Source organism: Trichechus manatus, unplaced genomic scaffold (assembly GCF_000243295.1).
Source record: "Trichechus manatus latirostris isolate Lorelei unplaced genomic scaffold, TriManLat1.0 scaffold00010, whole genome shotgun sequence".
NCBI lineage: Eukaryota > Metazoa > Chordata > Mammalia > Sirenia > Trichechidae > Trichechus > Trichechus manatus.
This window is the reverse complement of record NW_004443946.1, coordinates 7,213,368-7,237,854: the sequence shown is the minus strand read 5'-3', so window position 1 is coordinate 7,237,854 and position 24,487 is coordinate 7,213,368. Positions and strand designations below refer to the sequence as shown.

The following is a 24,487-nucleotide window of genomic DNA, read 5'->3' as shown; positions in this document are numbered from 1 at the left end:
GGAAGAAATGAAAAGAAGCGGAAAAAAAGCAACACCAGCAGCCAACAAATGGCACTCAGAAAGCCACCCATTCGGGTGTGTGGAATCCAAGCAGCCACTGTTTCCCGGTCAAGAGACTGTGGCCACGGGAAGCAGAGGAGGCCGAGTCGGGGTGAAGAGGGTGGGGGGTGGGAAAGCATATATCGCCAATTACTGGTGGTTTTGTCTCCTGCTGGAAGCTCTGTGAGGCTGCTTTCTTGTACCTCCTGTTTGCTGGTCTCCGATAGGAGTCCAAGATGGCGGACCCGCACTGCATTAGCTGGTAGGGGACCTCTGCATGAATGTCTCCTCACTCTCCGTTCTCTGTCAGTTTTCTCACTCCATTTGGTGCTTGGCTGAGTTCTTTATCTCTTCATTTGATGTCTTAGGGTTTCAGGATTGTTGTATTCTCTGTTCAGCTTAGTTTTTTGGATCTTTGCTGTGGAGGGACGGCGTGGTACTTCTGCCTAGAGCGCCATTTTTCGAAAAACCACTTTTATTTTTTTAAAGTGAAAGAAATCTCATTGCTGACCCGTCAGTTCTTCTGAATCTGTTTTTAAGTATCTTTATGACACCATTGGAGAGTTAGAGTTTTGCCCACTGTAACGTCTCTGTAATCTGTTCTGTATCTTGTACCAAACACTATTTAGACAAGTATAGAACATTGTAAACATTTGAACGTTTTGAACTTTTAATTATCCACATTTATGGAGATGTTGGAGGCATCATAGAATAATCAGGCTAGGTCCCGTTTTTACTGATCCTTTATTCACTTTGGGGAAAGCTCTGCATAGATCTTGGTGATGTGAGGAGGCAGTTTCATGTTCCAAAGAATTTCTGAGGCTTCTCAGGAAGTCTTACTTGAGGTATGTAGTTTTCTTAAAAAAACCATTTTTATTATAGTTTTTATTATTTTGCCTACTATATAAGTGAAATGATACAGTGATGATAATAGTCTCCTGAGCAACCAGCACTAACAGTTTAGAGCAGCACTTCAACAGAACTTTGTGCGATGGTGCAGATGTGCTATATGTGTGCTGTCCAGTATGGTATCCACTAGTCTCATGTGACTGTTGAACCCTTGGCATGTGGCTAGTGTGAGTAAAGAACTGAATTTTTAATTTTATGTAATTTTAATTGAGATTTAAATATCCACACGTGGCTTGTAGCTACATACAGGACAGAGCAGGTTTAGAGAGTATCTTTCAATAGTTTCTCTGTGCTCATTGACACATACATAAGAGCTATGAGAATTTCTCTCTCTCTTAATTTCCTAGCAACTTCTGCACTGAACTAGAACAACATTGAGTTTTCTTTTTCTTAATCCATTATAGCTCTTAAAGCTATGACAAATACAATTACATTGGTCTTTTCTTCATTATGTTTTCTAAGATATACCTGAAAATAAGTAGTGATCCAAGGCAAACAGATCACATTAATCATCAAGTTACAACCTTTGTGGTATTTATTGCACTTTGTTCCAGAGGTGGAAAATAATGTCCTGCAAGATGAGGATTGAACAGCTGAAACAAACAATATGTAAAGGAAATGAAGAAATGAAGAAAAGTAAGTAATTTCCACTCCCTCCAGCACTTAAGAAAAGGAGCCTTAGTGGCGCAAACAGTTAAGTGGTCGGCTGCCAACCAGAAGGTTGGCAGTTTGAACCCACTCAGTGACTCTGTGGGAGAAAGACCTGACAATGTGCTTCTGTAAAGATTACAGCCAAGAAAACCCTATGGGGCAGTTCTCTGTCACATGGGGTCGCTGTGAGTTGAAATAGACTCGACAACAGCAGCCAGTCCTAATAAAGGGCTCATGTGGAATTTCAGAGGATTAGTAGGCTAGAGATGCAGAGATAGAGTGAAGGAGAGAAGGAAGGGGAGGGAAGACAGCTTGGAAAAGTTTACTTGCTGCTTGCCTTTTTGTAATTATTTGTATGAGGAATTTTTTCTTTTAATAAACACATAAATACAGAGGCTTAAAATAACCTATCTTTCTTAATTTAAAAAGTTAAGGAATCTGTGTTTCCATTTTGCCTTAGTTTATACAAAAAAAAACTTGACACCTGTTTGTCTTAATCAGCTCACGTCAGAAGCACAGAATATTGGCCTTTTCTCCCTTAGTGAGTCTCATACATATTTTTACGTGTATTCATTTTACATTATATGTACATTTGATACTCTTTCATAGGTGGTTGTCAAAATTTAAGACAGAGTCCTCTTAGAAATCCTATATCCTTAGAAATACTCTATGTATTTCTGAAGATCAGTGTTTAAAGTTTTGAATGGGTCACCATCATACGTTGTGTATCGCTTTCTTGTCTACTCACTGCTTTCAGAAGCATGTATTTTATAGTAAGATGTGGTGGTGTAAAACTTCCTTTGAAAGTGTTTGGCCTAATAAAGGCTTGTTTGGTGTTTCACAGGATTAATAAGCTGAGGGGAGGGGGTTGGGTGGGGCAGGCAGTATGGTAAACAGGTGGTCAGAACTACAGACAACTGATGACCTACTGAGTCCTACATGAGTCTTCAAAGGCCCTGGTTCAGCAGCAGCATAGGAACTTGATGCTTAGCACTGGTCCATTCCGTTTCACCATCCTCCCATGATGTTCAGACCAGAGGTTTGCCACCAGCCATCAGTGAGCCTCCTGAATTTACTGAGTCTGCACATTTTTCTGATAAGCAAGTTTAAAGCTTTGGTCAGCTTCTTTTAACAGGTTCCTAATGTCCAAAATAAAAAAAAACTGCAGAAAATAAAAAACATGGTTCTAAAGCTGTGGACCCTGTAACAGTGGTTTTCACCCCTAGCGAAGCCATCAGAGTTGCCTGCTGACCTTTTTAAAATCTAGAGAGAATCCTGGATCCACTTTGGACTTATAAAATTAAAGTCTCATGGGTGAGGACTGAGTCACTGGTTCTCAAACTATCTGTAGTGAAGGTCCAGTCCCCCCCACCCTTTTAATTTCCAGTCTGTCATAAACTGATACTTTTGTAAAATACGATAAAAATTATTAGAAGAATGATCCCACGCTTGGATGCCAATGCAGTGTCAAATTGCTGTTAAGTTTCTCAACACTTTTTCTGTATTTCTTTACTTCTGTTGTTGCTGCTGGTAACAGTTTGCAGAAGGGCCCAGATCCATAGGCCGTACTTTGAGTGGCACTCGTCTAGTTGGTTCTGATGGCCTACCAGGGCTGGAAAACGTTGTTCTTTAAAGATAGTCTAGTTCCCGTCCTCTACAGCAGAGTGGTAAAATTTTGCAAACAATTGTAAGGGAGTTGGTGGATTCAAGAAGCTATGCATGGCCCCAAGCCCATGAGTTAAGAGTTTGCTACCGAAGTCTGTCTGTCTTCATTTCTTTTTCTTGTTTTTGAAATATTATTTACATTCAGAAAGGGTACAAGTTATAAGTTGTTGCACCTGATGAATTATTTCCCCAGAATCTTTTAACTTAAGATTTCATGATTTAGATATATATAGCACAGTACAATGCAGATACATTATATAGCATAGGTAGGGAAGTAGATTGTAGGCAGGGTTGAGTAGATCCATGCTGTAGTCAAAGTTACTTGTCCAGTGATACTCAGGAAGCAAGAGTAGATTACAGCAATAGCATCAAAAGGTTTTTGGCATTTGGGGGGTGACATGCATGGAGAGAAAAAGAGGTAAACTCTTGAGTGCTGAGTCTGCACTAGGTGCAGAGTGGGACTGTGATGATTTCCTGCCACCCATACAATATAAGGGCCCATAGTATTAAATTGGAAATTGTCCTAAAAAAATCTGACTGCCATATAACTCAAGACATGGCTAGACACAGGCACAGATTACCCAATAAGCAAGGTATGCACTGGCTCACTTGTGCTTACCTACTAATCTGTGGTGCACAATTTCACCTGTTTTTGAAGTATCAAGGATGTGGTAAAACCCATGTGAAATTGTGCACTACAGATTAGTAAGTAAATACAATCAAGCCTGTGTGTACCTTGCTTACTGGTTAATGTGTTTACTAGTTAATTTGCTTACTGGTTAATCTAGCCTACACATATTCATTTGAGTACTTGTAAAGAACTCAATAAAGATCATAAAAATGAATGAGCTCGCTGAAAAGTAAGTGTGTGATGGAACCATGGGACTTAACCTTTGGGACACTCACAGTGAGCAGGGATAAAAGAAATGCATCTAAAGAGAAACAAAACTGTAAGAAATCTTAAGCCCACAACTAAATACCTAGGTTCAGTGGTCCTCAGTAAAAGGGTGGCTTCAGTCCACAAACATTTATTAGATGCCTGTTATGTTCCAGGCAGGAGACAAAGTTTTGGTTGGACCTGATACAAAGAACTAAGAATATGTGCCATAGGAGGGGTAAAGACACATTGCCATAGAGTTCCAAGGAGCAAGAAGTCTGGGAAGCATTTATGGAGGGGGGACCTTGCTGAATGGGTAAGATTTGGACATTTGGAAATTAGGAGCAAACAGAAAGCATTCTTGGAGAGATGCTGATTTGACCAACTATGTAAGGATGACTGTTTAGAGAATGATGACTGGTTCAGCATCTGTCCGTCCACACATGAGTTTATTTAAGTATTTCCACTTTGTAAAAAAGGATTTGAAGCAGCTAGTAATTGAGCAAGGTTAGAGTGAAGGGTGTACAGAAGGGAACTGTGGTGTATATATACCAATTTGGGAGTGGTCTCGAGGCTAAGGAGTTTGGTCTGTATTTGATGAGCAGTGGTTAACCAGTGAGCATTTGAGCCATAGCTTACGAAGACTGAGCTAGTGGAAGAGGGCATGAAGGCTTGGAGTGGAGCCAGGCTGGGAGCCAGGTAGGGTTTTGGTGAGCGTTAACTAGGATTGTGATAGTGAGGATGAAAAGAAAAGTCTGAGTATATAGTGTAGACCCGCGAATGGAATTGACCGTCAAAGGACTGATTTAGACCAGACAGGTCAAAAATAATCGTGAAGCAGAGAACCTAGCTTCAAATGACAAGAGGAGGTTTCCTGGAAAAATAATGAGCTTGGTTTTGAACTTGAGTTTGAGCCTCCTAAGTAGTTCCTAGGAGCCCTGGTGGTTCAGTGTTTAAGTTCTCGGCTGCTAATCGAAGGGTTGGTGGTTCAAGCCTATCATCTGCTCTGTAGGAGAAAGATGTGACAGTCTGCTTCCGTAAAAATTATAACCTTGGCAGCTCTATGGGGGAGTTCTACTGTGGGTTGCTATGAGTTAGAATCAGCTCCTCAGCAACGGGTTTGTTGGGTTTGGTTTGTTTGTTTTTAAGTGGTTCCTAGGTGTCTATCGAGATTTTACAACTTGGTTTAGCCTACCCTAGCTAAGTTTTGCCACAACCCAACAGCCCCAGCAGGTCTTAGGTTCCAGAACCTGAGGGAGCTCCACAGGAAGAACACACATCTGACAGGACACATGTAGGTCTCTTCCTGATTGTGTGGCCAGGCGTTTGTTGCCCTTGCAATGCTTAAAGTGCTGAGTGTGTAATAGGGGCTCACCCGATAAGTGCTCCCACCTGCTGGCTACTGCTGCGCTCACTAACTTTTCAGAGTCCTTGATCTGTTTTGTTGCTCATCCTTTTTTCCTACGTGAGATTATCCCTGGGTTCTCTGATTGTAACCCAAGCCACACCTAAGAGTTTCTAGGGGAAATCAGATAGCCAGTGAGTTTTTTAATTTTGAATTAGTTATCTTCTCTGCCTACCATGACTTTCTTTAGGGCTTAGTCTAAGGAGGTCAGGTACTTCTGTGCTACACTTTAACTTGATAGTCACTGAGTGACTCCTTTTATAAATAATGATTACAGACTGAAATCCAGAGTCTCTTTAGAGGTGGTCTCCTTTGCTTTATGTATAATATTCACTTGAACTAAACTCCCAAAATTTCTACTTAATGAACTAGTGATCTGGTTTTATTGAGGCTTTGCTTCCCACTTAGACTGTAGGGGAGGCATGTATGCTTGTGAGATGGGGTTCTGCAGTACCCAAGAACTATTGGTAGATTTATTCAGTATGATTTATTTATTTTAGATTCTGAAGGCCTTCTCAAAACCAAGGAAAAGAACCAGAAACTTTACAGTCGAGCACAACGGCATCAAGAGAAAAAAGAGAAGATTCAGAGGCACAATCGTAGACTTGGTGACCTGGTAGAGAAAAAAACCATTGACTTAAGAAGTCATTATGAGCGTCTAGCAAATCTTCGGCGATCTCATATATTAGAGCTCACCTCTGTCATTTTTCCAATCGAGGAAGTAAAGACTGGTGTGAGGTACAGTAAGCAAACCTTTCTACTCAGAATAGATGAAGTCCCAAGTGGTATATTCACGTATGCCAGCACCTTGTCTATTGAACCTCGTTCCGGAGTTATTTGTTTTCCTAGTTCTGCTTCAGCAAACAGTATACACTGTGCGAAGTTGGGGCGCAGCTGCGGTGAAGGGCGGGGGCTCTCAGAGGGCTAGGGTTGGGGCTCAGGCTTGTGCACTTTTACTAAGCTTCCAGGAAGGGGCTGACACACACTCCCGGAAAAGTTGGATTATCCCAAAATTGGTGTTAAGACAGCTGAGGGGGTGGGAAGCTAGCCACAAAAAAGACATGCCAAATTAAATTCTAATGGGTCAAAGATTTAAATGTTGCAGTGCATTATAGTAGACAAAGAGTGAGGCAGAGTTCCAGATTAAAGAGACTGAGGATGCCAACAGCTAAATGCAGTCTGTGATCCTGGATTGAATCTTGGATCCCACAAACGACATTAGCAGGACAATTGGAGAAATTGGAATAAGGTCTGTAGAATAGTTAATCGTATTGTAGCAGTGCCGATTACCTCATTTTGATCATTGTATGTTCCTGAATCTATAATTCGAGAAAGTTGGGTGCAGTGTATACAGGAAAACTTTGTATTGTTCTTGCAACTTTTTTTGTAAAGCTGAAATTATTTTAAAAGTGGAAATTTAAAAAGAAAGCTAATATGTATAGTGAACATACTAGAAAGAAAAACACGGAGAAAAACTTTGTCCACCATACTTTGATAATTTAATCTTAATCTCATGCTGTTGAATTTTTTTTTTTTTTAAAGCAGGTGGTTTTGAAGTTATTGCTAAATCAGATTTCCTGTTCATTTGCATTTCTCTCAACTTCCTTGAATGGGAGGAGGAAGACATAGAGGTACACCTGCCTGGGAGAATTGGCCAGAATATCCCTGCCTTCTGGCTTTTTGGTGACAGCCAGTAGGAGTTATCTCACATGTATGTGGTGGCAGAAGGAAAAAGATTGAGAACCACTGGCCAAAGGACAGGATCTAAACTCAGTGCAGAACAGAAGGCCCTTCCAGTCTGCCTACTTCCTGGCTACTCTTTTAGCACCGTCTCCTGGCACTTCCCTCATGCATCCTAGACACCAACAGTAAACGTCTCTGTTCCCCAAACACACCGTGTTCCTCCCCCTCCTTGAATCTGTACGTGCTCTCACTTCTTGTGGTAAATTCCTCTTCTACCCTTTAGGCCAGACATTCTCCAAGTGTGATCCATGGACCTCTGCAGGTGCCAGAGAACCCTCTCAGGGTCCGTGCAGTCAAAACTATTTTTATAATAATTATTGTTGTTAGGTGTCATGGAGTCGATTCTGACTCATAGCGACCTCATGTGACAGAGTAGAACTGCCCTATAGGGTTTTCTTGGCTGTAATCTTTATGGAAGCAGATCACCAAGTCTTTCTCCATGGAGTGGAGCCCCTGGGTGGGTTCAAACCACCAACCTATTGGTTAGCAGCTGAGCACTTAACCATTTGTGCCACTAGAGCTCCTAATTTTTTCCTTGTTCACTGTGTTGACATTTGTACCGGTGGCTTCAAAGCCCTGGTGTGGGTAAAACCTCTGACTGGCCTTGACACAAGTCAGGGCAGTGGCACCCAGCTGTAATAGTGTCATTGTGTCTTCACCACAGACTTGCAGTTTTAAAAAAAAAAAAAAAAGGTTCAGTTAAGACTGTCCTTGATGAAGCAGTAAAAATTATTAATTTTCTTAAATCTTGATCCTTGAGTGCACATCTTTTTAATGTACTGTGTGATGAAATAGGAAGTACGCATGAAGCAGTTGCTGCAGACTGAAGAACCATGGTTGGCTTATGGAAAAGTACTTAAGTGAATGATTTGCAAGCTGAAGTAGCTGCTTTTTTCATGGAACAGTATTTTTACTTGAAAGAATAACTGGCAGACTTGAGTAGACTTTTGCAAAAATGTAAAACAATGCTGTTTTTCACTAATTTTTTTGTTTGGAAAAATATAGATATTTTTCATAAAAATGTGCTATGTTAACATATAGTAGATTTTTTTTTGAATGAAGTGGTAAATATTTTTTAATTTTCTCAGGTTTAATTTTAATATAGCATATATCACATATAAACAAAAGCCCTTTGGTCCTCAAAAAATTTCAAGTATGGAAGGGGGTCGTGAGACCAAATAGTCTGAGAACCTAATTATTTTGGGCCATAGTTCAAAGTGTGCCGTCTCATTTGCTCTTGTGTGGTCTTCTGTGCCATCCTCATCTCTGATAGCAGTTATGTATGTTCCAGTTAAGTTCCTGTGCTCATATGTAACTTTTCAATGCATATCTGGCAAGTATATTGCATGCCCTTTAAAACCGAGACTGGTGAAATCCCTGTGTGTCTTCTGATTTCTAGAGATCCCGCAGATGCGTCTTCAGAGGGTGACAGTGCCATGACCTCCAGCACCGTGAGCGAGCTTGCTGAAGCTCGCAGGACGACTTACCTCTCGGGGAGATGGGTCTGTGATGATCACAATGGCGATACCAGCATTAGCATTACAGGGCCTTGGATTAGCCTCCCTAACAATGGGGACTACTCCGCCTATTACAATTGGGTGGAAGAGAAGAAAACGACACAGGGGCCTGGTGAGAAGCACAATGCTCTTTGAAAACATACATATATAGATATATTTTTTAATTGAGGTAAAATTCACATAGCATAAAATTAATCATCAGTGGCATTTAGTACATTCACAATGTTATGCAACCATTACCTCTCTCTAGTTGCTAAACATTTTCACCACCCCAAAGGAAACCCTGTTCACACAAAGCAGTCACTTCCCAGTCACCCCTCCTACCATCCCCTGGTGACCACTAATGACCACTAATCTACTTCTGTCTCTGTGGTTTTACCTATCCTGGACATTTCATATAAATGGAATCGTACAGTATGTGGACTTTTGTGGCTGGCTTCTTTAACCTATCATAATATCTTCAGGGTTCATCCATGTTCATCCATAGCGTGTAACAGAACTTCATTACTTTTTTTGGCTGAATTTCATTGTATGGATATATCATATTTTATTTATCCATTCATTAGTTGATAGACTAAAACATACCTTTTTTTCTTTTTTTCAAAATTTTCTAAATTTTGTTGTTGAGAATATACACAGCAAAACATACACCATTTCAACAGATTCTACGTGTACAATTTAGTGACATTGATTACATTCTTCAAGTTGTGCAACCATTCTCATCCTCCTTTTCTGAGTTGTTTTTCCCTTGTTAACATAAACTCACTGCTCTCTAAGGTTCCTGTGTAATCTTTCAAGTTGCTATTGTCAATTTGAACCCGTGTAGATAGTTCTTAAAAGAGCGTAATGCTCAGGGCAGCCTTTTTTACTAGTTAAGTTAAACTGTTCAGTTTAAAGATGACTTCAGGGGATATTTTTGGTTTAAAGTTTAAAGATTTTCTCAGGGCAGTAGTTTCAGGGTTCATCTACCTTCCATGGCTCTAGAAATCTAGAGTCCATGAGAATTTGAAATTCAGTTCTACATATTCCCCCTTTTGATCAGGATTCCTCTATGGAATCTTTGATCAAACTGTTCAGTAATGGTAGCTGAGCACCATATAGTTCTAGTCTCATGGCAAAGGAGGCAGTTATTCATGGAGGCAATTAGCCACACATACCATATCCTCTTCCTATTCCTGACGACTCCTTCCTCTGTTGCCGCAGGTGAATTTAGGAACAATTGTTTTGCCTAAAACATGCCTTTTTAATATTTTGTCTTTTGTAGGTCACTGTTGCTTTATCTGTATAAAAAGACCTCGCTATTTAAAGAAGTATATTTAGCCCATTGAATCTCATTTTTATTTTATAGCTTTATAAAAAGTTTGTTTTAGCAATTCTAAATGGAGATTGAAATAGCCCAATAGAAAAACTCTTAACACTCTTGCCATTTCTCTTTGGTGGTGAAGGATCATTTATGTAGTCATTCAGCAGATTTTTAGTGAGCGTGTGCTCTGTGTCATGCACAGTGCTGGGCACTGGTGATACAGAAGTGACCGAGGCAGATATGACCCTTAGCCCTTCTGTGGGGAGAAGGGCAGGAAACAAGTACATGATCAGAGGAACCATACTCTGGATGAGAGCCATGGAAAAAATCAGCAGCATCATGATGGGGGTGGGGGCAGCCGGGGGTACAGAGGAGACTACTTTTTCATAGAGTAGTCAAGGAAGGCCTTTCTGAGGAGGTGACAATTTAAGTTGAGACTTGAAAGATGAAAAGAAACTAGTCGGGGGAGAACATTTCATTCCAAGGGAATAGATTGTGCAAAGACTTTGTGTTGGGGAATGTTTGAGGAACTGCAAGAAGCTGAGAAGGGGCAGCAGTGTAGTGAGCAAGGTTGTGAGGGGAATGAAAGAATGGAGAAGTGGTCAGGGCCTTGATCATGCTGGGTTCTTGGAAGGAGTTGGATTTCACTCTGTGGGTAATAGGAAGCCACTGTAAGGTTTTATACAGTGACGTTTCGTAGTAGCCCTATCTCTTGAGTTAAGAGCTCTGGTATCTTGCGTATGTGTGGAATAAAAAAGAATCCTCACAATGAGAATTCAGTTGTCACTAGAATTCCCCAGTCATTAATTCATTGATCGATTCAGTCAGCAAACGTTAATTGAGCACCTAATTTGTGCCTGGCACTGTTCTAGACACTCGCAGTACACCAGTGAGCAAACAGACAAAATCCTTCCCCGTGGAGCTTACACTCTAGTGAGGAAATGGTAGACAAGAGATACGTTACATATTAGAAGACAATAAAATGCTGTGGAGAAAGAACTAATGGGAATGGAGGTTGGGGTGCTGGGGCAGAGTGGTGGTGACTGCATGCAATCTGAAATACGGCAGTCGAGGAAGGCCTGCCTCATCAAGAAAGTCATTTAAGCAGAGGTTCCAAGACTATCACTACACTTCACTATTGATTTCTGAAGGTTACCAGCTGTTCTTGAGTGCCTGATTTAACTTCTCGAAGAATTAATTCCATCATACTTAAAACAGGGATAGTTATAAAGGGCTCATAGGAGGATTAAGTAAAATAACTTCTTTAAAGCATTTATCCGAGTACTTGGCATATCATAAAATCCTGATAATGGCAGGTGTTTAATGATTATTAACTCTTCTCCAGTGTCCCCAGGACTAACTGGGAGGCTTGAAAAGGAATTGAAATGTCTTCATTTGAAATTGGCTAGATTTTAAACTAGATTTCAGGGAATATCATTTGAAGAATGAACTCCTAGGTATTAGTTGTTCTGATAACACATTAAACTGCAACCTCAGGTCCAAGCAGGTTAGCGGTTCAGACTTTAATTTCCGTGGGGTCTATTTAGGCTCATTTGCATATGTTACATCCTACTTGGCAAAATACCTAAACAGTTTCTGTCTGGCCATGGAGCTTTTATGAGTAAGGAGTAAAATTTAGCCATCAGTAATGTAAATGATAATGTTATAAATTACAAGACCTAGGTTCATTAATATCTGGAGATGAGAGATGGTTTTTGTTGGAATTAAAGTTGACGATTTATGATTGTGTTTTTATACTTTAGACATGGAGCATAATAACCCTGCGTACACAATCAGTGCTGCATTGTGCTATGCGACTCAGTTGGTCAACATTTTGTCTCATATACTTGACGTAAATCTTCCCAAAAAACTGTGCAACAGGCAAGTAATTGAATGTGGTGATGTCATCTTTATCATGGATCTCTTAAGTTTCTTTTGGGTTCTTATTTATTGTAATTAAATCAGAAATAAGAATTTAAGTATTATCAAGACAGCAAAGTTTAGGCTATGAAATAACTGAGATTAATTTCATAAGCCTTGCACAAATCTGTTTCATTACCTTACATTTGCGTGTGAAGACCACAGTATTCCCCCACTAGAAAAAATAATAGAAGGAAAAACCAGGATATCCAGAGGGTATGCTGCAGATCCTCAGAACTGGGTGAATTCTAACAGTTCCAGCTTTATTTATTTTTTGGTAAACTCATGTGGTTTAAAATTAAAGAAAAATATAAAGGTCTAGCCAGTCCCCACCAAGACCCTCCTACTTCCCCTCCAGTTATCCTTGCATTTCAAGTAAATGTAAATATATACTATTTACCATCCACCCTCTTTTTAAAACACAAAAGGTAGGATGCTATACTGAGGTGTTTGTTACTTTGTTTTTCAAATTTTTATTTTTTAAAGCAAATACTTATTGAGTGCTTACTATGCCAGGCACTGTTCTAGACACTAGGGGTACACTGGTGAGCAAAACATAGTCCCTGCCCTCTTGGAGCTTACATACATTTCAGTGGAGGGCACAAGTAGTAAACAGATCAGTAAACAGTACATCAGATGGTGATAAGTGCTGTGGAGAATCTGAAAGCAGGGTGAAATAAAGGGAGCGTGGAGGCAGGGGAGGGCTTGCTGTGTTAGAGTGGGCAGGTATGTGGTCAGTGTGAGCCTGATGGGAGGAAGTGAGCAAGCCAGGCAGATTCCTAGGGAAAGAAGCTGCAGGCAAAGGGAACAGCAAGTGCAAAGCCCTGGGGAAGAGTGAGCGATTAGGAGGGCAGACAGGAAGGCAGACCGTGTGGGGCCTTGTAGGGCCATTGTAAGCCTTAGGCTATCGTTCTGCGTAAGGCCGATAGTTGCAGAGTTTTCCTGGATATAAATCTACCAAGACCTAACCAGTCCCCTACTGATGTTTCAAGGAATAATTTGGTACATTCATCATTTCTTCAGTGTGCAAATATTTATGTAGAATAAATCTCCAGAAGTGAAACTGCTTGGTCAAAGGGTATATGCATTTGTAATTTGTATAAATGCAGTAAAATTGCTCTCCATGAGGGTAAAAGTTCATTGTTAGAAAGTTTCTGTTTGTGCAGTTTACTAAGAGGCAAAGGACACATGGTGTATGCTTTATACTGAACTGTAGTGGAAAGCATACCCTCTTCAAAACGAACATTTTAACATAGAATTTTCTCCAAAGAGTACAACTTTACAAATTGTATGTTTGTTTTACAGTGAATTTTGTGAGGAAAATCTCAGCAGACAGAAATTTACTCGAGCAGTGAAGAAATTGAATGCAAATATCCTTTACCTTTGCTTTTCTCAGGTATGGAAAATGTGCTGTGAACTATGTTTTAATTTGTTACTTAGTTGAAAATATTAATCCATTCTTCATTTTTTTAGCATGTAAATTTAGATCAATTACAACCACTGCATACTCTCAGGAATCTAATGTACCTGGTCAGTCCGAACTCTGAACACCTCGGCAGGTAAGAAGGAAATCTGTTGCTTTTCTCTAAATGTTTATGTGACTACTTTTAAATAGAGTTGAACTTGTTGGCAGAATTCAGGAACCAATTCCCCAACCCCAAACTCTCCAGAAACGGCAAAAATAATGCAGCCCCATCCAGAAGGAAAAAATAGCTAATTATATTTGAACTTCTGTGCTCCTTACATAATCATTTTTCAGAGAAAATATAAAACATTTTTTAATACCTAAAACACAATGGAAGAACCCAGATGTTCCTGAAAGAGGGTATTCTTGTACTGCTCCTAAAGACCTAAGGCCGTTTCTTTGAATCCATATCTTTCTTCTCTAGTCCTGCCTCGTGTCTGTCCTCAGTCTGTTCCTTGTGCACTTTCTTTTGTGCCTGCTTGTTCCCTGCCCATCTCATCATTTCTTCATCACAATTTTCTTTACATCACTGCGTCAATCTGGCCACCATTTGTTGAGGATAAAAAGGATGTTAGAAGTTTGTGGGATGAATTGGTTTGAAATCCATTGGCTTAAAAACAGGAGTCAGTAACCAAACAGGCCAACCAAGCCTGGTCTGTGGAATCTTTTTTGTCTCTCAGCCCCTAAAAGCATGAAGTAGAGGAGATTTTATCTCCTCTGGGTGCTCATCTTTTTCCCTTGCTCTTGTTAGCGGTCTGCTGATACTCTTCTGCAGGGAGATGACTTGGTTAACATGTTTGCACTTTTGAAAGAGAACTAAAGGATAAAAGATGGGAAAGTTCTTTTGGGACTCTTTCCCATCATCCTTTTGCTTTGACACAGGAATCCAAGGCTGAAGGGGAGTCCCCTGTGGAGTCCCCAGCCCACCTCCACTGACAAGCATGCCTGGCTTCCTCCACATTGCAGTTAGCGTTAGGTGGTAGTCATCCCTTAACACTGTCTTTTGCTTTCTTTTCTCCCCCACCAAAAGTAAACTTTTCTGGAACATAGGCCCCTTTCAAAAAAGCAGTGAACTCTCTCAGGAAGCTACACATACATCCAAAATTTTGTGCCATTTTATAGGGAGTTCATGCTCCTCCCCCCAAGCTCCACTCAACAGTTCACGAGCTGTGGAAACCTGAATGTCAAAACCATCCCAGCTTATGCAGTTGATTTCTGTGGATTTGCTTTCCGTCCTTTCTATACCTTATCTGTAAAGGGTTCTGTATTAGGAAATTTATAATGATAATTTATTTAATAATAATAAAATTATTAATAATTTTAGTGATTATTATAAAATAGCTAATAATAATAATGGCTAGTGTATATTGACACTGGGCCAAGCATTATCTCGTAGGTAGGATTATTATACTTTCTTTATAGATTGGGGGAAACTGAGGCTCAGCATGATCATGTACCTCATGCCAGTGGTCACAGAGCCAGTCAAAGTGGTAGAGCCATCACAAGTCTGGGTGGCTCCAAAGAGTAGATACTCTCACTCATGCTTTTAACCAGTGCGTGCTAATTCATTACATTAATAGATGAAAGGAGAAACAACGTAAGATCAGCCTGCTAGCTCTCAGAAGAGCATTGAATAAAATTCAGTTCCCATTAATAACTAAAGAAGAAAAAAACTATTAACAAATTAGGAATATTCTTAATAAAGGATATCTACTATAAATCTGGAGCAAAAATTATACTTAATGGCACATCACTTACATAGATGTTTAATAGAAGCAGTCCCCGATAGGGGAAACAGCAAGGATGCCTGCTACCGCTGCCATGTTAACACTGTCCTAGAGACCTAGCCAGGGCAAGAAATTTTTAAAAGAAATAAGGGGTACTTATATTGAAAAGAAACAAAGTTGACATTATTTGTAGATGGTGTGATCATAGAACTTGATATCCAAGGGAAACTAAGAAACTATTAGAAATGATAGTTCGGTGTGATACTAGATACAACCTACAAAAAGCAGTTGGTTTCTTAAATGCCAATAGCAACCAGTTAGAAAATGTAATGGAAAAAAGATCTGTTTTACTGTAGCAACAAAAACTACAAATTATATAGGAATAATTCTAACAAGATAGGTACAAAACCTATGTGAAGAAAATTATGAAAAAAATTTTTAATTCAGCATGGATTTCTTGAATGCCTGCTACATTCCAGGCATTATACAACTTGTGAGATTTTCTGAAGTTCAGCTAGAAGCACAGTTTGCAAGAACACGGTGAGGAAGAATCATGATGGGAGATGGGCTGACCCCTCTCAAAACAAAATTAAAAAGCGTGCTATTAGCATACAAACAGATGAAACAATTAGAAGAACAGAATAAAGAGTCCAGACACAGACACTTACATGTGGGAATATCATATATGATAGGTGTGGCATACTGAATCAGATAATAATAGCAGCTCAGTGGTATTGGGGCAGTTGGAGATTCATATGGGAAAAAAGTTGGACTTATGCAACATTCCGTACACAAAAATAAATTCCAGATGGTATAAAAGACTTTATTTTAAAAAGCTATAAAATAACTAGGAGAAAAGACAATGTTTTATAATCATAGGGTGTGGAGGGAATTCTCAAGCCAGCCACAAAAACCATAAAGGGATGGAGTTACACATTTTACTCTGTAAAAACTCTAAATGTCTCTGTGGTAAAAGATCTCATAAAGTTAGAAGACAAGCAGCAGATATGTTTTGCAACCTATGTAACAGACAACAGATTAAAATCTAGACTACTTAAAGAAATCTTTCAAATCAAGAAAGACAAGCAACTTAATAGAAAAGTAGACAAAGAATTCAAATGGGCAGTTCACACAAAAGAAATGCAAGTAATCAGATTCCAATGAAAAAAAGAAAATGTCTAGCCTCAGTGAAGAGTAAAGAAATGCAGTACAAAACAGGTTTCCACTTTTCGGCCATTAGTTTGGCAGAAATGGAAAGGACTAATGATATCCAGTGTTGTGGTTGTTTAGGGCCCTCTCTGCTACTGGCAGTGTGATGGGTACAGTTTGTTTGGAGGGCAGTTTGGAGGGTCTGGAGTTTTCTACGGCTTGCCCTTGATCCCGCTACTCCACATTTACTCTGTCCTACAGAAGAAGCATGCATGCACATACATGGTGCCAGGGCCTGACTCAGGCTGTAGGGCTCACCCGAGCTCACAGTCTGTGATTCAGTATCTCCAGGCCTGGGAGGAGTGAGCACCTCTAGGGGAGGATACACAGGACTAAGAAAACGGAGATGAGATTGGTCCCAGAGTTTTCCGATCATCTTGTCTGCTTCTAAAAGTAAATTTCTATGCTGCAGGTTAGCGGGACTAGATCCACACAGGTGTGTGAGGGAGGGAATTGTAGCTAAGAGACGTAGAGTTTCACATGTGCCCTTTTCCACACTGGCCTCAACCAGATTTGAAGATTAGAGGAGATTTTTTTTTATTGTGCTTTAGATGAGGGTTTACAGAGCAAATAAGTTTCTCATTAAACAGTTAATACACGTTTTGTGACATTGGTTGCCAGCCTGACGACGTGTTAACAGTCTCCCCTTCTTGACCTTGGGCTCCCCATTTCCCTTTGTCTAGCTTTCCTGTCCCCTCCTGCCTTCTCGTCCTTGCCCCTGGGCTGGTGTGCCCATTTAGTCTCCCATATATGGTTGAGCTACGTGTTTTGTTTGTTTTATGGGCCTATGTAATCTTTGTCTGAAGGGTGAACCTCTGGAGTGACTTCAGCAATAAGTTGAAAGGGTGTCCATGGGCCATACTCTCAGGGTAGAGAAAATTCTTAATGGAACTCTGACTGGACATTTGTTTCCATTCAAACCAGATGAACTGTAGGAGCCCATCTCAGATGAATTGTTACTGTCCTTCGAAATAAATTCAGACTTAAAGAAAAGTTGCAAAAAATAAAAATATTACAAAGACCCATGTACCCTTTACCTAGGTTCACCTATTGTTAATATTCTCCACCATTGCTTTAATATTTACACAGTCTCTCTCTCTCCATATATACACACATACATACATAAAAATATTAAAAAACCCATTGTCCTTGAGTCAATTCTGACTCATAGCAACCCTACAGGACAGAGTAGAACTGCCCCATAGTGTTTCCAAGGAATGGCTGGTGGATTCCAACTTCTGACCTTTTGATTAGCAACCAAGCTCTTAACCAGTACACCACCAGGGCTCCCCATACATACATACACATTTTTTTTTTCCTGAAATCTATGTAGGATTGTGAGAAAATGAGCGCTCTGGCTTCAGCATTTGAATAAAAAGATATCAATTGTTCAGCTAAACTAAAATTAGAGGAAAGATTTTGTAATCTTTATTCCCCAAAGACATTAAGTGAAAAATATTTAATTCTTTCACTGATTAGTTCTGTGAGATGTGTGTGTAGCTCTGGGTGTCCTAGGCAGGTAATATCTCTCTAACCTTGAAGTGGTGGGAGAGAGAGGCATTGGTGGATAAAGGTCCAGGGGTCTCTGAGAGAGGCCTCTTCGCCTGCTCCTGCAGGTTCCCAGAAATGTAAGTCAATCACTGAAACCAGAATTGTTCTGACTGGCCTCTTGGGAGTCATCCAGTTGTTCATTTTTTCATTTTAAATACTTAACTGAGAACCTGTTCCATGGCAAGTGGACTCTACCCTGGGGATTCAAGCAGAGAGCTGGAGTCCCTCGTGGCTCCTGTGGGAGCTCTCTGACTGGAGGAACTGTCATCTCACCCACGTATCACTCCTGCCTGTCTCCTGGGAAAACCCTTACAGGGGGATCTGGAGACAATGGTTGTCCCATCCTGAGAAGGACCCCAAGAATAGATAAGGCAACACCGAAGAGGAACCAAAAAACAGGCCAAGCCTCCAGAGCTAGCAGAAAGGAAGTGGCTGTGGTGAAGAGCTGGCCTGTCCTGGAGGGAGGCTGGGGGACTCGGAGACTTAACCTGGCAGTAAGTTCAGAGGCCCCTTGGAGAGCAGAGTTGAACAGAACAGCATCAGAGAGCCTTGTGTTTAGTGAGGGACGAAGAGGCCAGCTACAGAATTTAAAATTGTAACATTTTTAGTGGGCAAGTGCCATGAGGAGAGAGGAGTGTGGGGGGCCAGCTGGAGGCATGGACGCTGATTTGGAGGTGATGGCAGTGTAGTGAGGACCTGCGCTAGGGTGACATGTTGAGAATGGAAAAGGGATTGTGTGGTGCTGTTACACGGATGCAGAGCCTGAGGGAGGAGGGGAGTCCAGGCTGGGTTGGGTTTTCAAACCGGTAACTGACTCAGAGAGGAGCAGGCGATTCTGAGGGGTTAGTAACCCTCAGATGAGAGATCTGACCGGCAAGAGGGAATTTGGGGGTCGAGCTAGGAGGAGAGGAATCTGAAAAGATGGCTTTGGAGTAGACACGTTTGCCAAGAAAAAGGGAAAGGAGAAAAGAGATGAACTACAGGGAGAACCTTAAGGAAACAGAAGAGATACTCAGAGCTAACATACTGCTCACAGTGGTCATTGGTTTGTTTGAGGGAGAAAGTTTCAAGGGGGGACATGAGGAGGTAGGAAGATTGTGGGGAGAACCCGTATCCCATTTCACCCCTCGCAAAATAATGACTTCTGGGCAGGGTAGAGGACTAGTAAACTGGGGCCCACCTGATCCGAGGTACTTTGAAATATAAATTACTCACTTGAGACCAAGGGGGAAACCCTGTGGTGCATCTTCCGGTTTAATTAGTACACATAAAGCCCTCAAAGCAGTGCCTGGAACGGTAGCTATTATTGTTGCTATATTTCCAACTGGGAAGCAGGGCTGTCTTGGAAGAATGAGGTCTGCTTGACCCTGGAAACTGTGAGTCAGAAGGTGAGCTCTGGTGAGGGACATTGAAGACCTACACTGGGCTTTTGTCATTCTAAAGGCTGTAAAGAATTTTGGAACATAGACTAGAAAGACAGGCTATACGATTCTGGAATATTTCCGATTTCTATTTTTTTGTTAACCTCTGTCATTTTTCCCAAAATAATTATCAGTGAAACCATTAAAAGAACCAAGACTTTGTGTGCTTGTCTTAGGGAGCAACAGCAGGGAGATAGGGGCTGCTGGCAAGACTTGGTCCTGCCCTCTAGCTGGTTCCATGGGTCGTCCTCCCTGGAGGACGACTGCCCTCCAAAGAAAATGCAGCCTGGCTCCCCCAGGGCAGGAGCTGGTGGGCTTCTCAAAGGGGCAAGGGAAAAAGCAGAAAGGCTTGTGTGTGGTTTGCTGACAGGGTTCCACAGAGTCCTGCTAAGGAGTGGTCATACAGGATGCAGCCTGAGAAAGGGTTATTGGATTTGGCAGTGAGGAAATTATTAGGAACCTTTGGGAAATAAAAATATTTTTCTCTTGAAATACAGCGCAGAAATATGCACTCTTCCGGATGAATGCATTCTAAATAGTTGTTTCTCATTTCATGTAATAAATGTCTCTAGAAAATTGTGATATTTTAAAATGTGTAGGGGGGAGCCTGCTAGCATGCAGCATTGCAAGTATGTATGCTAACATGCATGTAGACATATCGTTTATCTCTTTTGGGTTTTAAGAGTTTAATAATTTGGGGCTTCCATAAGGCAGTGTTCCACCACCACCACTAGCTGTGGAGTTGATTCTAACTCATGACAACCCCACGTGTGTCAGAGTAGAATTGTGCTCTGTAGGGTTTTCACTGGCTGATTTTTCTTCCAAGGCACCTCTGGGTATACTCAAACCTCCAGCCTCTTGGTTAGCAGACAATCACCTTAACCAGTTTGCGCTACCCAGGGGCTCATAAGGCAGGATGTATCTGTATTTCTTTGTGAACCATTTGTTACTTGTTACACTAATTAATATACCAGCGTATACATCAAGTAACTATTTTTCCTAATTGTCTCAATGGAATGCTATATATTTGCTGCAGTTTAAAACAGTTTTGGAAGTTATACTTGGGATCAGCATGGATAGTCTCTGTGGATAGTTTTCTCCTCCGTCCAGGGTCTTCACAAATACAGGGGTAGAATTGAGAGAAAGTGTGGTGTGGTGACTGAGTTCATTACTTGGATAGCAGTTATTATTTAGGTGAAGAAAATCTCAATCGTAGATCAACAAGAGTGCAGTGCAGACTCGTGAGATGGTGTGTGGTAACAGGCTCTGGGCCTCCTACATCCCATCAGGCTGAGGTCTGACTATCTCCACCCTGGTTGTCACTCTGCACACAGGTCGGGGCCGTTTGAAGTGCGAGCAGACCTTGAGGAGTCCATGGAATTTGTGGATCCTGGAGTCGCTGGAGAATCAGATGAGAGCGGAGATGAGCACATAAGTGATGAGGAGACTGACCTGGGCATGGACTGGGAGAACCTGCCAAGCCCCCGGTTTTGTGACATCCCTTCCCAGCCCGTGGAAGTCTCTCAGAGCCAGAGCACCCAGGCGTCCCCACCCATCGCAAGCAGCAGTGCGGGTGGAATGATCTCCTCCGCGGCAGCCTCAGTGACCTCCTGGTTTAAAGCTTACACTGGACACCGCTAACGAGCGTGGACAAAAACATGCCAAATTTGCATCAAGAAAGTTCTCCCACTACACGCTAGTAAACCTTAGGTGTTTAGTTAAGAGAGTGCCTGGAACAAAAAAAGTTAAACTTTTCTTTTTTTTTTATTTAAAGGCAGGGAGACAAACATTTCTGTTTGCCAGATATGACGGACATGTTGTAAAATGGGTCTATGCTTATGATAATAAGACAGAGGGTCAGAGGTCCTTCTGCCCAAACCAGTGTTGGTGGAAGAAGGAACTGCACATGGGGCCGGTTCCTGATTTTGTTGAGGAAGCAGTTCATCTGGGCTCCCTCTGATCACTGACCACAGGACCCACAGACTCCACCGAGATGGCTTCATGGTTGACCTTTGTGTTGCTGAGACTGTTCTCGAACACTTTAAGTTTTAGAAGTTGAATCACAAGGAAGTGATTCTGTTTTTTTAAATTGTTCTACAGAGCACGTTCTTTTCTGGTATTGTTGTTTATTTTATAGGCCTGTCTATTGCTTGGCTGGAAGGTGGTTTCCGGGAGTGGCTGCAGTTCCAAGTGAGAGGGGTGTCTTAGGGCCATAGTCTCGGGGGTTCCTCCAGTATCTATCAGGCCAGTAAGTCTGGTCTTTTTTTTATGAGATTTTTTGCTCTACATTTTTCTCCCTCTCTGTCCCGGCCCTCTGTTGTGATCCCAGTCAGAGTGGTCAGTAGTAGTAGCCAGACACTATCTAGTTCTTCTGGTCTCGAGGTCATGTAGGCTGTGGTGCGTGTGGGCCAGTAGTCCTTTGGACTGATTGCTCCCTTGAGTCTTTGGTTTTCTTCACTCTCCTTTACTCCAAATGGGAAGAGACCACTAGTTGTATACAAGGAAGTGATTCTTGACAATTAGGACTTGAAAGATATATACTGTTTAATAAGAGTTTGTTTTGATGCCATCATTTCTTTATAATTTGGTCATCTTGGGTTTTTAGGTCAAGGATTTTGGTTTTGTTTGGGAGGGGTGGTCTGTTTTTGGAGGGGTAGTTTTTTAAAAATTACTTTGTGCTGCTCTGTCATAGCTCGTCAGACATTTCTGTTTTTCTTTCTTCCCACACACCAAAGAAACTAAGGTCTTTTTTTCTTTAGGACCCATGTCTATGAACAGAAGAAATCCTAGCTGCAACAATGTCCTACAGATTTTAAAACTATTTTCTTGTATTCTAAGGGGAATTAAGGTCATTCTCAGCTAGATTTTTTAATTCCTACCGTCCACACTATGTGCATTTTGAAATGGAATTTCTTTTCTGTGAGTGAAAAGTCATTAAGGTCATTCCCTTGTGTCAGCTAAATGTCTGCCTGGGCACAGGCTACAAGCCACTTAATTAAGTGGCCTCTGGCCATTGTCCTGGTGTCCAATTTCTTTTAAGGGATTTTAGTAGGTGGCAGGTGTTTCCAGGGAAAACAATCCTGTTTGTTTCCTAGAGGTCTTTGTTGCTCTGAAGACACTACCTTTGCTCAGAAATGCAGAGCAGATCCTTAAAACTGATACTATGCTCTATCCTGGGGAAAGCTCAGATATAAAGGATGTTCCCTCACCAAGAAGTCACTTTCAGTAATGTTATCTTGTCATTCTCTTAGTGACAATCTTACAAGAAAACTGTAATGAGAGAGGCATTATGTACAAATATGTAAGTAGTTTTTTCTTTTTAATAATTGCAAAAAAAAAAAATCCTATGTAACAACTACAAAAAAATCCTATGAAAAATTCCTAACAGGCATAATTACCATATCTTGTTAGCATGATTAGCATGATAGTACCTCAGATAAATCATTCTGAGGTTTACTCTGCCCTAGCTTCTTTTCTCATTGTAATGATTATAGTTGATACTTTGCTTCCAAATCTGAGGTGCTATATGGCTTTTGCTATTGGTATATTTGGTGTTTGGTAGCATTTTGGGTAGAGTTGCAGGGGGAGAGGTTTATTCCTATAGAGGAGTACCACAGTCCCTGTGACTCTATGACATTTTCCACTTAGGGAACAAATAGGCTTTCCCAAACCTTGTGGGTTCTTATATATAGCCTCTATCTCTGCTGAAAGCGCCCAGCTTCATGATTGCTGGGCTTGCATTTTACCATCCAGTTCTATAATTCATAGAGAGTGGGTGTGATAAACTTGAACAAATACCAAATAACTTGAAATCCCATAAGAATTGTCTAGCTACTTCAGACCCTCAGAAGGAATAGCCTAGTCTCAAGAGTTAGAAGGACTGGGATTTGGGGCTTGAGGGTAGAGATTGACTCCAGCTGAGAGATGCACAGTACTCACGATTTTCTCAAGTAAGCCTCTATGAAACCATGATGTGAGATGAGGCTAAAGGATAGAATCCAGATACCACAAACTCATATCTAAAGTAAGCCAACAAAATTTACAACAATGTGGCCAATATAGGGGTTAATAGGGTATATTTTGTTGTTGTTAATCTCGACTAGAGGCACTTTACTTAGGGTTAAGTGATCAAACCCTTTGGTGGTTTTGAACACCAACATACTGACTTACACTGCTGAGATGTTTTGGTTTTCATTATTTTGCACTGGATCCACCATGTAAATATTCTTAAATACACATTTCAACCACTGTTTTTCTACTCTTTTTGCTGCTCATTAAAATCTTTCATTTAGGTGCCAGAACCATATGCAAACAGCTTTTTAAAGAATTGAAGCTGTTTTTTTTTTTTTAAACAAAAAGCCATAGAACTTGGTCATGTTTTCCATTTTAAAATGATTTATTGAAACAAGGTAATACTAATTTAAAAAAAAAAAAGAAAACTACAGGCACCAAATAGGCTGCTTAGAATGGTCTGTTCAAGACTTTTTTTGTAACAGAATATACAAAGAAAAGTTTTGCACATCTGTAAGTTAAGGGGAAAAACAGTATGTCAGCATTGAGTATAGTAGACAGAATTCATTTAAGGATTCCCGTATAGATAATTTAGAAAAGAATGTTCAGTAGCGTGGTGTTAAAAGAATTACTGTGTCTGAGGATCTCCTTGCGGTGTCATGTTGCAGGAACTTCCCTCTGCTCTGCAACTTCCAAGCCAGTTTGAGTCATACAAATGTTTTCTAAATGTTTATTGTATTACTGCAATAAATCTTTTAACAGTACTTTGCTAATATGTATGTCATTTTTCAAGTTCTGAGCATTCATTTCTACTGTTACATTGAGGGTAGCAAAAAATGAGATCTAACCCTGTAGTTTATACAGCTTTTAAAATAATATTTTTTAGAATTCTTTTGCTAGGTAAGAAAAAAATGGCTATTAATAAGTTTTTAAAACTATAGAACGTGGTGGCGGTGGCATCCATCATTAGCAAGCCAGGAAACTGGTTGCTTACCATACTTTCTCTAAAGATGTGTTTCTTAGTACTCATTATATGATGTGTGCAACCGACAATGGCTTAGGGTCCTTGGCAGT

General features: G+C 40.7%; 1 protein-coding gene across 1 annotated transcript in view; it reads left to right on the top strand.

Annotated features, from left to right (window-relative positions):
- The window catches only part of ATG14 (autophagy related 14), a 62,413-nt gene extending 40,828 nt beyond the window's left edge, over positions 1-21,585 (top strand). Inside the window, exons 4-10 of the mRNA XM_004370888.2 lie at positions 1,503-1,584; positions 6,047-6,284; positions 8,689-8,918; positions 11,873-11,990; positions 13,335-13,425; positions 13,503-13,588; positions 20,737-21,585. Of these exons, the coding sequence (XP_004370945.1) occupies positions 1,503-1,584; positions 6,047-6,284; positions 8,689-8,918; positions 11,873-11,990; positions 13,335-13,425; positions 13,503-13,588; positions 20,737-21,043 (1,152 nt within the window). The 3' untranslated portion in view covers positions 21,044-21,585. The remainder of the gene's footprint in view (positions 1-1,502; positions 1,585-6,046; positions 6,285-8,688; positions 8,919-11,872; positions 11,991-13,334; positions 13,426-13,502; positions 13,589-20,736) is intronic.
- The last annotated feature ends 2,902 nt before the right edge of the window (positions 21,586-24,487 follow it).